Source organism: Aotus nancymaae, unplaced genomic scaffold (genome assembly GCF_030222135.1).
Source record: "Aotus nancymaae isolate 86718 unplaced genomic scaffold, 86718_ANA_hifiasm-v0.15.2.pri h1tg000001l, whole genome shotgun sequence".
In the NCBI taxonomy this organism is placed as follows: Eukaryota; Metazoa; Chordata; class Mammalia; order Primates; family Aotidae; genus Aotus; species Aotus nancymaae.
In genome coordinates, this window is record NW_026988412.1 from 13,711,417 (window position 1) to 13,724,625 (window position 13,209).

Consider the following 13,209-nt stretch of genomic DNA (forward strand, 5'->3'; position numbering starts at 1 on the left):
CCTCTCCTTAACTTAACAGGCTTTGAACAATGCAATTGATTAACACATTCACTGTTGGTTACGGTTTTGCCTCAAATTTTTACTTCTTTAGAGATCAAAGATATCTGAACACTTAGCAAACAAATGCCTCTGTGAAACCGTCTCTGCAAAATGTAGTGGCATCAAAAGTGCCAGAATGAATTTCTGACTATTTCAAGGGAGTGACAAAAACATTAAGGAAAACAAATCTATGAACTAGTTTTATTTTATTTGAATGTAACATGATTATACACATTCAGGTGTCTAACAAGATCTGCACTGTTACATTAAAAATACAGTACAATAACATTTAACATGAGGTACTTCATATTTATATATTTTTTCCTTCATAAATAATGTTGTAAGCTACTAAATTCAAGCACGCTGATGCACAAGTGGCCACAGTGTCTTGAATTAGCTGAGCTTATTTAAACACCTTAATAAACAAAAAAAGACAGTTCAGTGCAATAATTATGTAGAAATTAGACCATTTACGTGAATACTATTTTAAGATATACTTAAAGAATATTACATTAGAACTGCTAGCCTAGTTACCCTTTGTCCCCAGGATGAACAACGACAAAGACTGCCAAATACACTGGGGAAAAGCATCTATAGTGTATTCTGCTTAATAAAATTGTGTTTATAGAGTTGCCTGCTTTGTCAGAAACACTGGTTTCTAGTTTTAAAAGCTACACAATCCAAGATTACAAAAGAAAATAAAGCAAGCACATTAGCGTTCATTCCATTTCATTGAAAATGCATGAAGGAGAATAGGTTTTAAAATGTAAAACTTCTTATTCTAAATACAATTTTCAAATTTTACCCACAGCTCTCAGGACCAGCCAATCAGATGGTAGATTTCTTTTAAAGTAGTAACAATTAACATAAAATTACATTCTTCTATACACAGTGTACAGGATTTCACGCAACTTTCACCAGCAGCTCGCTAGTCACATGGCGGCAGCTAGCTAACACGGGCAGTGACAGTGAGTGTTAGTGAATGAACGCGCTCTGCACTCTATGACTATCACACTCACCTCAACAATCTGATAGGATGCAATTAGTGTTAAAGTTTCTTCTCCTCTGGCTTAAAAACTAATGCCTTCTAATCAGGTCTACCAACCTGCACCATAGCTATGAGTTACTGAAATGTTTAACCATAATTTAAAAACCAAATTTTTTTTGTAGAAGTATGTTTTTTAACTGAAAATGTACCTTTGTATTTCATCAATGCTTTGCCAAACTACCTGTAATCTCCCTATTAAGAAATAATTATAATTTTAGCAAGTTGTCCTGGAAATACTCATCTATCATCACCAGTAACAGTTTTTCATCATCTATGCTAATAGATGTAGGTAATGGCAAGAGTGATTGAAACATTTCCAATAATCCAGTGTTATCCTCCCTCAGGGAAGCCGGCTAAAGGCAACAAGCCCACATCTGTAAGGGAAGAAGTGGCCCAGAAGCACAGCGAGTAAGTAAGGGCAGTCACTCATGGGCCTTGCTGGGGCCAGCAGGAGGATCATTACTGTCCCACCTCTTACTAGTAAGCAAGGCAGAGAGGAGACAGTTCCTGAGCTGGCAAACACACTTGCATGCGCATGGGTGCGCAGGCACACACACACACCCCAGGACTAACTCCTGGCTCCAGACAAGCCAGGTTCTGGTTTGCAGAGCAGGAGCAGGAGGCGGCCAGGGACCACACTCTGGGTGGCGGGGGAGAAGCCATCTCAGGATCACACTGAGCAGAAAAGCTGCCCAGAAACACATGAACACTTCAACTGGAAGTGAGCACACTGGACACTGCCAGGGACATAGGCACTAAACCAGAACAAGCCAACAGTGAAGGAGAATTTTTTAATAAGCTTTTCCCTCCTTTGTTTACATTACACGTGGACAAGTAAGAGAGCCAGATGTGATGCTGATGCAGTGAATATTAGGTATAATCAAATGTGTCACTCCAGACCATTTTTTATACACCCTGCAGGCCTATGTTGGTACTTTAAGATGGCCAGGGACCAGATTCTAGCAGTCTAGGAACAGGACAAAATTTAAATTAACAAAGAATATAGTATATAATCAAAGTGGATCGGGTAAAGTATATTTCAGATTTTAAAAAATGAACAAATGTATCTTATTACATTAACACGTAGTGCTACAAAACTAGTTGTTACTCCATTTGTATAAAGAATTGTTTGGTCCTCTTTTAATGGGGAAAAAGAAAATAGGAATTCTACACAGTGTGACTTATACAAATAAGCAAACAGTTGGGATCAAAAGCTAAGTGGGGAGAAGAGTTTGGCTTTTTCAAACTGCATATTCTTATGTGCCATCAATTCAATTATTTGTAGTATAAGTCTTTTTTAGGCTTCCTTTTTAAACTTAGTTTAAATTTGTAGGACTTTAACTTTTTTCTATTGACAAAATTCAATTACTTCTAAAAGAAGTATCTATATTGAAATTTTTTGTCTTCTAAACTAAAATAGTATAAATCTGCTTGTAGAAGTCATGGCCTAAACAAATGCCCAATTCCTTATTTTCCAATTTTGCATTTATACTCTGAAGTGTTTAATACCGAACAATCTTATGAATTTAGATTTTTTTTTAATCCCAGAAGCAACAAATGTAAAAGGAATAAAACAAGAGCCAAACATGACCACTGTCTACTTTCTAAATTACTCATTACAAGGCAAACACTTCTTTCAAAATTGTATACTGAGGTTTATCTGTTTCTTTGGGGATCGGGGGAAGAGGAGTTCTGTTTAAAAATAACTCATTATCACTTTATTTCTGTTCATCAAATAACATTCAAAAGGAAATTCAAGGTGATCTAAAATTATCTTCAGAGGGACAAAACTGAGAGGGTGGTGGAACGCTTGGGAAAGCATATGATATCCCCAGGTATATAGATGCAACTCTAAAACCACTAAAAAGCCTTAGCTCTTTTAAGCATATAGTTAAAAGCGGAATGCTGCATTTTTGCCTGTACATAATTAAAAGGTTCAAAGAAATTAGAACCTGCCTACCGATTCATTCATTACAAATTACCGGCACTGATCACATATTTGCAGACGAGCTAAGCAAGTTGGAACCATATGTGTACTTCGGAGCTCACGCTGCTTCAGGAAGTGAGTTTTCAAGCATAGAATATAAGTTCAGGGATCTGCCCTCCTTGTACCCCAGTGCCATTGGTGCTATCTGAGGAGCACTGAAACTGGACAGTCACTTTGCCACACTGAACTTCTGTCATGCCTTCTTGTCCAAAGTAGCTGAGTTCATTGCCATCCAGTATCACACTGGCTGTGTAGAAAGTGTCTGGCTCGATCTGCACCGGGTATTCAAACCATACCGGAAAGGTATTGCTGGACCCATCTGAGAAGTACTTGCTCAAGTTCTGCCCCAGCACAACGCCCTGCCGCTTAAGTTCAATCTTGGCACTATATTCTGCAGAACCACAGCTGGAGCCATATAGCCCAAAGCCAGCAATGAACACTCTTTTATCAACTGCAAACTGGATGCTGTCACAGCGACCCCGATAGCGCCACTGGTTGCTTCGATAGGCACACGACTGGAAACGGTGACAGCGCTGGGGAACCAGGCCCTTGCGGGCTTTACTCACAAACTGTAGCTCAGGCTTTTTGGCTGCAGTATACCAGAGGAAGATGTCGTTGGTCTCATTGAGAGTTAATACTCCGGACTGTGCAGCACCATTTGCAAAATCATCGAGGGCCATCGTGGGTATGCGGATCAAGTAAAGTGCCTTTCCTAGGACCTTGCGTTTATTTTCAATGCTCAATGCTAGATCTTGTCGTTGGCATTCTACTTCAGCCCAGTTGAGAGCTGCCTCAAAAACCACAATTTCTTTGGCATTCAGAGTTTCCCTACGGAGAATACTTTCTAGAGTCTGGAAGTCGATATCGCAGAATCCCTCAGACTTGAGAGCTAACTCAGCCTGGGCATCGATCACCTCCCAGCAACGCTGGGTCAGGTCTGGTTCCTCGAACAGGCAGCTCTGGGAGAGGAGCACACAGGCATTTTTGGCACTCAGGCTGGTCTCCAGGAAATTAACACAGGCTCTGGCAAGGTGAGGGACAATGTACTTTTTGGCAGCATAAAGTGTGGCCAGCACTGTGTCAGCAGCCAAGTCAATTTCATCACAATAGATATATCTGAAAAAAGCACATAACTTGTAAGTGGAATTTTTACAAAATGAGTACATCCAGCAAGAAAAGATACAACCACTTTCAAGTTTGTTCTGAAAACGTCATCTTATGTGACAGTTATTATAAACATGTTTGGAGAGCAAAGAAACATCTGAAACATATTAATAATTAGTATTTCAACCCAGTAGTAAAAATTAAAGATATTAACTTTGTGCTACCATTCTAGCCTCTATTTTATAAACTGCATTCAGTGTCATCTCCACAAAACAGAAGCAACTGAAACTGAAAAAGAACTGCATATTGGAGATAGTCAACATTACCAAAAAAAAGCAAAATTCTATTACAAGAATGGTCCCATTTTAAGAGCAATATATATGGTTTTACTGTGAAGTTTTCTTTCTGTACATTTAGATAAAAACAATGCTTTTAATACTATGATGTCAGCAATTATTGCATCTTGATGCTTTTGGAGTTTTCCTAAACACAAAATAAAATCTGAGATTAAATATTTTTCAAATAGTTCCAAGTTCAGTGGATTATCAAATATGGACTGCAATGCTATCTTCTAGTTAATGTTACATAGAATCCAATAATAAACTTTTTGTTTTTGTTTTTTAAACTCAAAACTCTTCCTTCTACACACATTCCTTCTATCTTCAGAATTAAAGATTACATTATTTCCAGATATACTGAATAAAAGACAAAGTAGGAAAGCTTAAATGTGTATGATTCCTGTGCTTCTGTGAACTGTCCTTACTTCAGGAGATAATATACTTCATGGGATACATTTTTTGGGAGATAGTGGCAGTCTCCCAAAGAGGCACGTAAAGGTGGCCATCATCTGCTTCTCTTCTACCTGAGGTCCACAGCTAGTTTATCTTGAGTTTTCCTTTAGTTATTATATTTCACCTTAGTGAAACATATATAACTTAAGAAATTAGCAATAGCTTCTATAAGAAAAAAATATATATATGGCAATGAGAAAAAATGTCCACAATCACAAATGAAACCTGCCTTTTTGCTTGCAGGAACCTTTCTCTTCTCTGATAGGCTAAGTCACCTACTACTGGCAAGGCCACTTGACAACATACCTGCAGCTCAGTGATGCTCTAACCGTGAGCCAGGACCCTGGGGAGGATCCTAGAACATGGTCAGCACTTTCTAGCTCTTACCCTGGAACTGTCAAGGGAGCAGCTGTTCTCTTTTTCTGACAACCCCAAGAACACTGGCTACTCATATTTGATGTAGCAGGCCACCACTTTCCCAACGACAGCATTAGAGCAAATGGTACCTGACTCATTTCTGATCTTATCACTTTTTGTGGATTGCATGTATCATTTTATAAAGCTGTATCAATATATACTACAGGCAATACATCTGTGGGAAAAGATACCTGTCAAATGATAATCAAATGACTTTGGTGAGATGTAATTCTCTGCCATTCTTGCTCATGTTTCCTAATTATGTATATATCAGGAATGATACAACATCCTGTTTGACTGCAGTGAAGACAATATGCTGAACTAGTGCTAGCAATCTCAGCAACAGAGAACACTGTCAAAAATACAAAGCTGATTCATGCAGTGGGGATCCTTGCAGGTAAAATTGGTTTCTGTACATATATCTCCAAAAGCATACAAAGGTTAAAAGTAGCAGATTAGTTTATATTTTGGTACTTCACATGCTCACTTGCCTTTAATTTCCCTATCTCCCACTATGAAAGTTCTTGTCAGTGACAATTAAAGATTTCAAAACTGTATTATGAATAAGGAATTAAAAACTTTTAAGTGCTAGAACTAACTCTAATACTTATTTTTCAGGAGACAGCAAACAATGTACGGCAACATTTTCACCATATGTAGGAGTATTGCCCAACTTGTTGACCCACTGAATATTTTTCAACAAACATTTTACTTATTCAAATGAACTGAAATCCCTAGAGCAAGAGACAACCTTAAAGTTATATACTTTGCTGTGCTAGAATAAAGATTAGGAAAAATTATATAAATATTACTTAGAACAATAATTAGATTTTGATCACTTAGTGGACTACCACATTGTCTAGTACCATACATGATAAAGAAGCTAATTCTATAACGTGGTGAACATATACTGGAGCCTGCAGAAAACCCACCAGACAGAAAACTGTCTTTTTTATAAATACATATCTTACAGTTTCACATGTGAAATGAAAGCTTTTCTGTATAAAACCACACAAAACTGTACGAGACTATCTGTATCTTTCTAGGATCTCCCCTCTAATATCAAATGCAAATACTTTTTACCCTAGAGAAAGAGTGTCTGATTTTATATAAGAGTATGTATATGTACGTGTACACAAAGATCAGATTATTTCAACAGATATTTCATTTGGTCTTAGGAGACAGTAACTCTTAGAACACTCAGAAATCTCCCAACTGGTGATATTTAAATAAAGCAAGTAATTTCTGAAATTGTGAAGCAAAAACATTTATTTCTTTAAAGACTTTTTCACACACAATACTTTCAGAGAGAACATGTTCTATTAGATAATGCTAATGCCAGAAAGTTATTTGTCTTTAATCATAAGTTGTTAAAAATCAGATCACTACACATTCCACTTGCTCCCAAATTGTATGTCAAGGTGTGATTATAAATGCTGCATAATTCCATATGGTTTCCACTGAAAGATAAAGTGTTTTTTTCCAAAAACATTTACAAGGCATGTAGCACCCTCTTTCTTCATCAGTCTTCTTTTCTGTTATGTACAACTTAAATTTAACTGTGAAACCAGCAGGGTACAAATACAGCATAAACAAACTCTTTCCAAACATACAAATGATGCTTACTTCAGCATAGCAAGAAAAGCAGCAGGTTCGACATCTGGTATACGGATTTCATCTTTGTCCTCTGCAAGTTCTCCGTAAAACATCGCATGGAACACAGAGCTCCCAACAGCTAAAACATACTGTGTAGAAAGGGAAATCTTATTTCATACTAAATTGAAGGCATTTCCAGCAAATCAATTCAGAAAAACAACCCTAGGCAATCAGGTTTACTAGATATAGTGTACCTAAACCCACTGCTTTGAAAAAGCCAAAGGTACACAGGGTATCTTGCCATAGAAGCATAGGACCATGCTGCTAATTATCTCAAAGCTTTAAGAGATTAATGCACGTGTCCCCTCATTACTAAATACATACAATAAAAGCTTACATAACTGAATTCTAGGAGAAGGGTAAACATATGACTTTCCTAACCTGTCACAACTTCCCATGACTGGAGAGTTAAGAGGGTATGTGTGAGATACAAAGCAGTATAGAAGGAAACAAAGAAAAAATTAAGCGTGGCCAAAGCCCTCTGGAAAGGGTGCGCTCTTTCCCTAATCGAGTGAAACATGCACTGCCTGATATCGGCAAGCTGCCCACACCAAGTTCCAGGCTTATGGAGAGGGTCCCTCTTTGTAAACCTCAGGACTAAACCGGTCATGCAGCTGTTGCTTACTTTGTGTCCTGGCAACCGCTGAGTCCCACCTGGTGGCCCAACCACAAAATGTACATCTGCCATCAAATCATTATTGAACATCACCGCATTTCTATAAACAGAGGCAACTCATTAATTCACAGCAGCCTGCATTTTTAATACCCCCTTTCCCCGGCATAGAAAACCCACAAAAGACTTGCAAGCTAAGCAACAGTTCAGTAACTTCAAGGCAAAACAACAAATAAAGGTTCTAACTAAACAACTGTTCGTAATCATTTCAAACACATGGGAAGTAACTAAAGTTTAAAATAAAAGTTACACAAACTTTTAATAAGGCTAAGGACAAAAAAAGCTTCCTATCTTCTATGGTCCATAGGCAACCCTGTCACTTAAATGTTACAGCTTGCAAAAACATTTTTATCTAAGAGGAAAACAGCTGTACTGTTTTGGAAAAGACACAAGGCAATTTTCCATTACCAATAAAAAGCTTCTGGGAAAAGAGGAAACATAGATTTGTGTTAAAATACATTACACATTTTGCAGAAGCAGAAACTTCAACACAGGAAAACTTTTAAAGTAAACAGACTAGCCCAGCACTTACCTCTCTCTAATGGTGGGATAAAGACCCTGCCAGTTTGGGGCTGGGATAAGGTTGTTATTACTGAGATTCTGCTGGTGGTACTGCTGGACGCTGGTGCTGCTGGAGTTGGCTGGCTTTTTACGGGGAAATATATCAGCAGCCATCTTCTTCTTTTTAGTCTTCAAGGTAATTATTTCATAACAAACTGGGGGCAACTTGCTGCTGTTGCTACTGCTGCTGCTGGTATTTGCTTTCTTCGAGCTTTTCTTGGACCTGTTCTTTACCGTCTCTGGAAGCATCAAGAAGAAGGTGAGACATTTCATGTTCTTTTCCTTGTCATCTACCATGAGTACAGTGTGTCTCTCTTTGGAGTTAGATATCCCAAATTGATTTGAACATCAAGGAAAAGAGATGAGCCCGAGCTAAGAGGTTAACTGAAACCAACAAGCTGCTATTTTGCTGCTTTTCTCAGCCAGGCAAGGTGACCTTTTCACTATGTTGAATAGAAACTGGTTTTAAGTTTTATCCAGTACTGGGTCTGTTAAATATATCCCCATCATGATTCCTGTTTCTCTTATTTGCTCATAAAAATAACTGTTTCCTAGATCACCTGAAATCCTACACTGCAAAGATGACAGGCACAGAGCTGTAGCACTTGTTTTCTGAATTAGGTTAGCAAGATGGGCTGGAGCTGCGCGAGTCTGTTCAGCCGGCTGAAGTTGTGTGGTGAATGGATCGGAGGAGAGTAGGTATTACAGCCCTGCAGATGGAGTCAGACAGCCAGTGCTCCGAGCCAATAGCTGAAGTCACCAATCATGATTGGACCAAGCAAAACAGTGACACCTATTGTAGCATGCATAGTTCTGATATTAAAGGAACAGCACTTGCATTCTCTCGTCTACTGTATATTTAAATAAGATAAACAACATACAAAACATATTTGACAACAGGAAGGGAGGAGTTTATGCCCACAGATTTCTCTTCAGTGGACATACATTATTTCCCCAGTTAAGCAGGATCAATTAACAAAGGGTAGGGACAGATATCTACCCTATTATTTCTACTAAAATCTTTTTCCCGGCAGCATTTTGGTTTCAAATACTTCAAACAAAATCCTCCAGTCTATAAACTGAAAAGGGTTATTAATAGCAAACACATTTATTACACTTTAAAGGCAAAGGACGTTATTTTTCTTTTTCTCAGTCTCTTTGAGTGCAAGTCATATTCTAGTGCTAAAGAAGAGAACTGAGGCCATGTGTTCAGTTTTCCTCCCAATGTTTTCTACCTTCTATAATGGTCTTTGACAGGAGTCTCAGGTCACAAGATACTGTTAATTAGATTAAGATTATATCAGTACATCTAACTGCACTGATGCATAAGATAAACTCTAGAAGTAAAAATAAGGTTCAAATATAAACAATCTGATGATCAATGTTTAAAGGCTGTAATTCACTAAAAATATTTCAGATGGGGCCCTGTTCAGGATCTCAAAATTCAACTTAACTGTTAAGGCTACATTTAGTCTTATCTTCCTTTTAAAGAATATAATCTACAACTTCTAACACAGAACCAATAACAAGGCTATTCAAAATGATAAGTGTTCTGATTCCACCTAGTTAAAATGTAAACAGGTTCTCCTGTTTTGCATTAGAAGAATATAAGCTACTATTTGATTTTTATAGATGTGAATCCTTCAAAAATTTCTAGCGTTGGTGAGTAAAAAAAAAAACAAAACACAAACACCTGCGACAGGTTCTATGCATGCTTATTTATTGTAAAGAGGGACTAAGGAAGAGATTTAATCTCACCCCTATCTATCTGGATCACTCTCATTTATTCAAAGCATAGCAGCCATTTGCTACCCCCCAGGCAAACGCACCCTTCAGGACCACAGCCCTCCTTGTTGTAACAACATCTGTCTGAATAACGACTGCCTGACACAGTGAGTGCTCAGCAAGTAAGAGTTAGGACTGTCATTGTTATAATTAATAATCTGCTAAAGGCAGTTACCAGAAATCGGTCTTTAAATCCCTAGAACCCTAGAACACTAAACGGAACCAAGAAATATCCTCTTTATAGTTGTTGTTATTATTCTCAAAACCGTTTGCAAAGCCTCTGCAAAACATACTCTGTAAGAGAAACAGGGCCTTTGGCACAGTTACCTGTCTCCATTTTAGAAGGATCCTAAAGTGCTCCTTATTTATTATGTTCTCAATAGCAGAACTAACATGCACATACATACAGACACCTCCAAATCACATACACTTTAACACACAAACACTCTAATGAGAAAGGGATCTAGAAACCAGTTTAAAAAGAGCACAGAGAAATGCATGAAGAAACAAATAAGCTCCTATTGACTTAACTATTCAGAACAGGGTTAACACTAAAGGATTTCTCTCCGGCTCAACTGCTACTGCACTTCCTGACCACTTCCCTCTCAGGAAAGCCCCCACGCCAGGTAGGTCTTTTGACTGGGATTAATCTCATAGATATTTCTAACAAATCTAATATCTGACTTTTCAGGTCAGAAGTAGTCAATTAGAATGGAAAGGGAAACTAGCTGCTTTGAGTCAGACATACTATTAATTGGTAACTGGATGGAGACAAAATAGAAAAAACATAAAACACAGAAGAACTTAGAAGGCTTTGTGATCTTTACTCATTTTGCATATAGCTCAATACCACCAATAAGTCTCCAAAAAACATGGCTGTTACAATGCTAAGTTAAAGAAAGAAAAAGTAAAGTGCATACAACAGTTTGAGAAAGAGAATTATGCAATGTTTTAGAAAATATTTTCTGAAATTAAAGATTACAGTTATTTAGAAAAATAATTTTTTGTAGAAAATTCTGATAATAGTTAAATGAAGTAGTGCTAAATTTGAATCATCCAGAACAGTGCTACAAAGAGGGGCATTATTACTCCAATGTATATGAAGACTGATGAGCGTGGCTGTTTAAAATCAAGACAGAAAAATTATCTGATGGCTACTTTTTCTTACCGCGGTAAAAAAGCAGGTAATACAGGTTCTTGCTACTGAAAATGCAGTTGAAGGATCAGCAGCAGCATCCACAGGGAGGCTGTAAGTTACCCAGAATCTCAGCCAGACTCTGGATCAGAATCTGCATTTCATATGGAATTCAAGTTGAAAAAACCTCACATAGATAACTACGGACTACTAGGATCTCTTCCCAATGATCCAGCATCAACATCTGGTGCCATAGGTTGCATTCAACTATCAGGCGAATTGAAAATAATTCAAAATAATTAAATATGGTTTTGACATTAAAAACTTAACATTCCCTCACATCTTGTTCTGAAATTCTTCTGATTAGGCCCCAAATGTCAAATTCCAGGATTGAGGTATGCAGACAGCCAACTAAGAGGGACCAAGATATCTGACCATTCTCTGGAAAGAAAGCACCAGCCCCGATTATTTTAAAAGATAATGATAGTGATGATTTCAGCTGGAAAAATAAGGGATCAAAAAATGTAAACTATGAAGCAGACAAATCACTTAATATTTTTAAATGGTCTAATTCACAATTCCATTTCAACAAATTAGCAATGTACCATGGTAAAATTAGCAATCAATCTAGTTCAGTCCTGGCTGGGCCACTTAAACAGAGAAAGGGGAGTATTCGAACGAATCATTTAGCCTTTAAGGCCTCAGTTTTCCTCAGCTATAAAATGAAGAGATTCACCCATAATAAACTGTTTTCAAGCTTTACACTCAATCCACAGTAAGAAACGCATTTTACATTCTGACTTAGTACTAAACATAAACACACATACAGGCATGGTTCACAAAACCAAAGTTATGCTTAGCATGTTATGATATACACTCTGGTATTTTTTATTTTATTCTTTCTTCTTTTCTTTTTAATGTTGGTCATAATCCATTCAACTTATCTTAAGACCACAGTTTAAGAAACACTGGTCTAGGTTATTTATAAGGGCATTTAAGGTTTAACATGCTAGGTTCTTTTCCATCAAGAATTCGGACTAGAGACCATCAGATGATGACAGGTTCATGAAACTCCTCAAACTATATGTGAAACTGGCAGTATGTGTGCATTTATTTTTCTAGAAAGTGAAACCATAGCATTCATCTGCCCTGAGTAATTGCAACCCAAATACAACAAAATGTTAGGGTTAAAATGTTATGAAAATGTAAGATTGATTTGAATATATTCTCTTTCATTTCTATAGTCTATTATATTAAATACAAATTATGGCTTCTTTTCCTCCTTGATTAAATACAAATAGTTAAAACTCCATCTGTTGAGTCTGTAACCCAGAAACATCACCCACTGGGTTGAGGGGTCAAAAAGGATAAGCAGCCTGATGTCTACTGCCACATTTTGCCCCTAAAATTTCTTTCCAATTGGCATTTTATCACCTGTTTCCACACCTCCTGAATTTTAGAGCTGTTTGAGACATGGTTAGTCTGCCCCAAATGAGTAAATAGGCCAAGAAGCCCATCAAAGTTTTATGAAAGTATTCCCAAAATAAAACATATAGTGTATTAGGTGTTGGGCATATGGTGGTGAGCAAGACTAAAAACCAAACATAAAAGGTTGGTTAATAATAGTGGGTTTCAGTTGACTTTATAATTGCCAGAAAGCTGAATCAGTGTTAACCTATTTCCATTCAATTCTCAATAATAACAAAATTATCAACAGATTTTAAGCTCACTTAGATCATCTTTTCACCACTGGAGGGTTTGTCAGCAATCCTACCTTTATTTAATACAATCTTATATATTCAGTTTGGAGACTTGAATGAGGTTTGAAACTGAAAGGGACTCCAGAGATCATTTAATGCAACTCTTTTTCTCACAGGTATGGCAACTGGGTGTAGGAAGTACAAGGTGTTTGTGAAAATTCCACAGTAAAGAAGGGGGCAACACCTGGACTACAAGACGGATCTCCTGGCTTGTCATGTTGTTTGCTTTGCTCACTCTAGTGAGTCCCTACTT

General features: G+C 37.4%; 1 protein-coding gene across 3 annotated transcripts in view; it reads right to left on the bottom strand.

Moving 5' to 3' along the window:
• Positions 1-226: 226 nt before the first annotated feature.
• BTBD3 (BTB domain containing 3) overlaps positions 227-13,209 on the bottom strand; it is a 36,187-nt gene continuing 23,204 nt past the window's right edge. The window contains exons 1-5 of one of the 3 annotated variants that reach the window (XM_064379042.1): positions 8,837-11,029; positions 8,248-8,515; positions 7,668-7,758; positions 7,013-7,131; positions 227-4,190 (exon numbers count right to left, since the gene is read on the bottom strand). In XM_064379042.1, coding sequence (XP_064235112.1) covers positions 3,158-4,190; positions 7,013-7,131; positions 7,668-7,758; positions 8,248-8,390 — 1,386 coding nt within the window. In that variant the 5' untranslated portion in view covers positions 8,391-8,515; positions 8,837-11,029 and the 3' untranslated portion in view covers positions 227-3,157. The other 2 variants (XM_064379090.1, XM_012475098.3) reach the window with 2 other exon arrangements.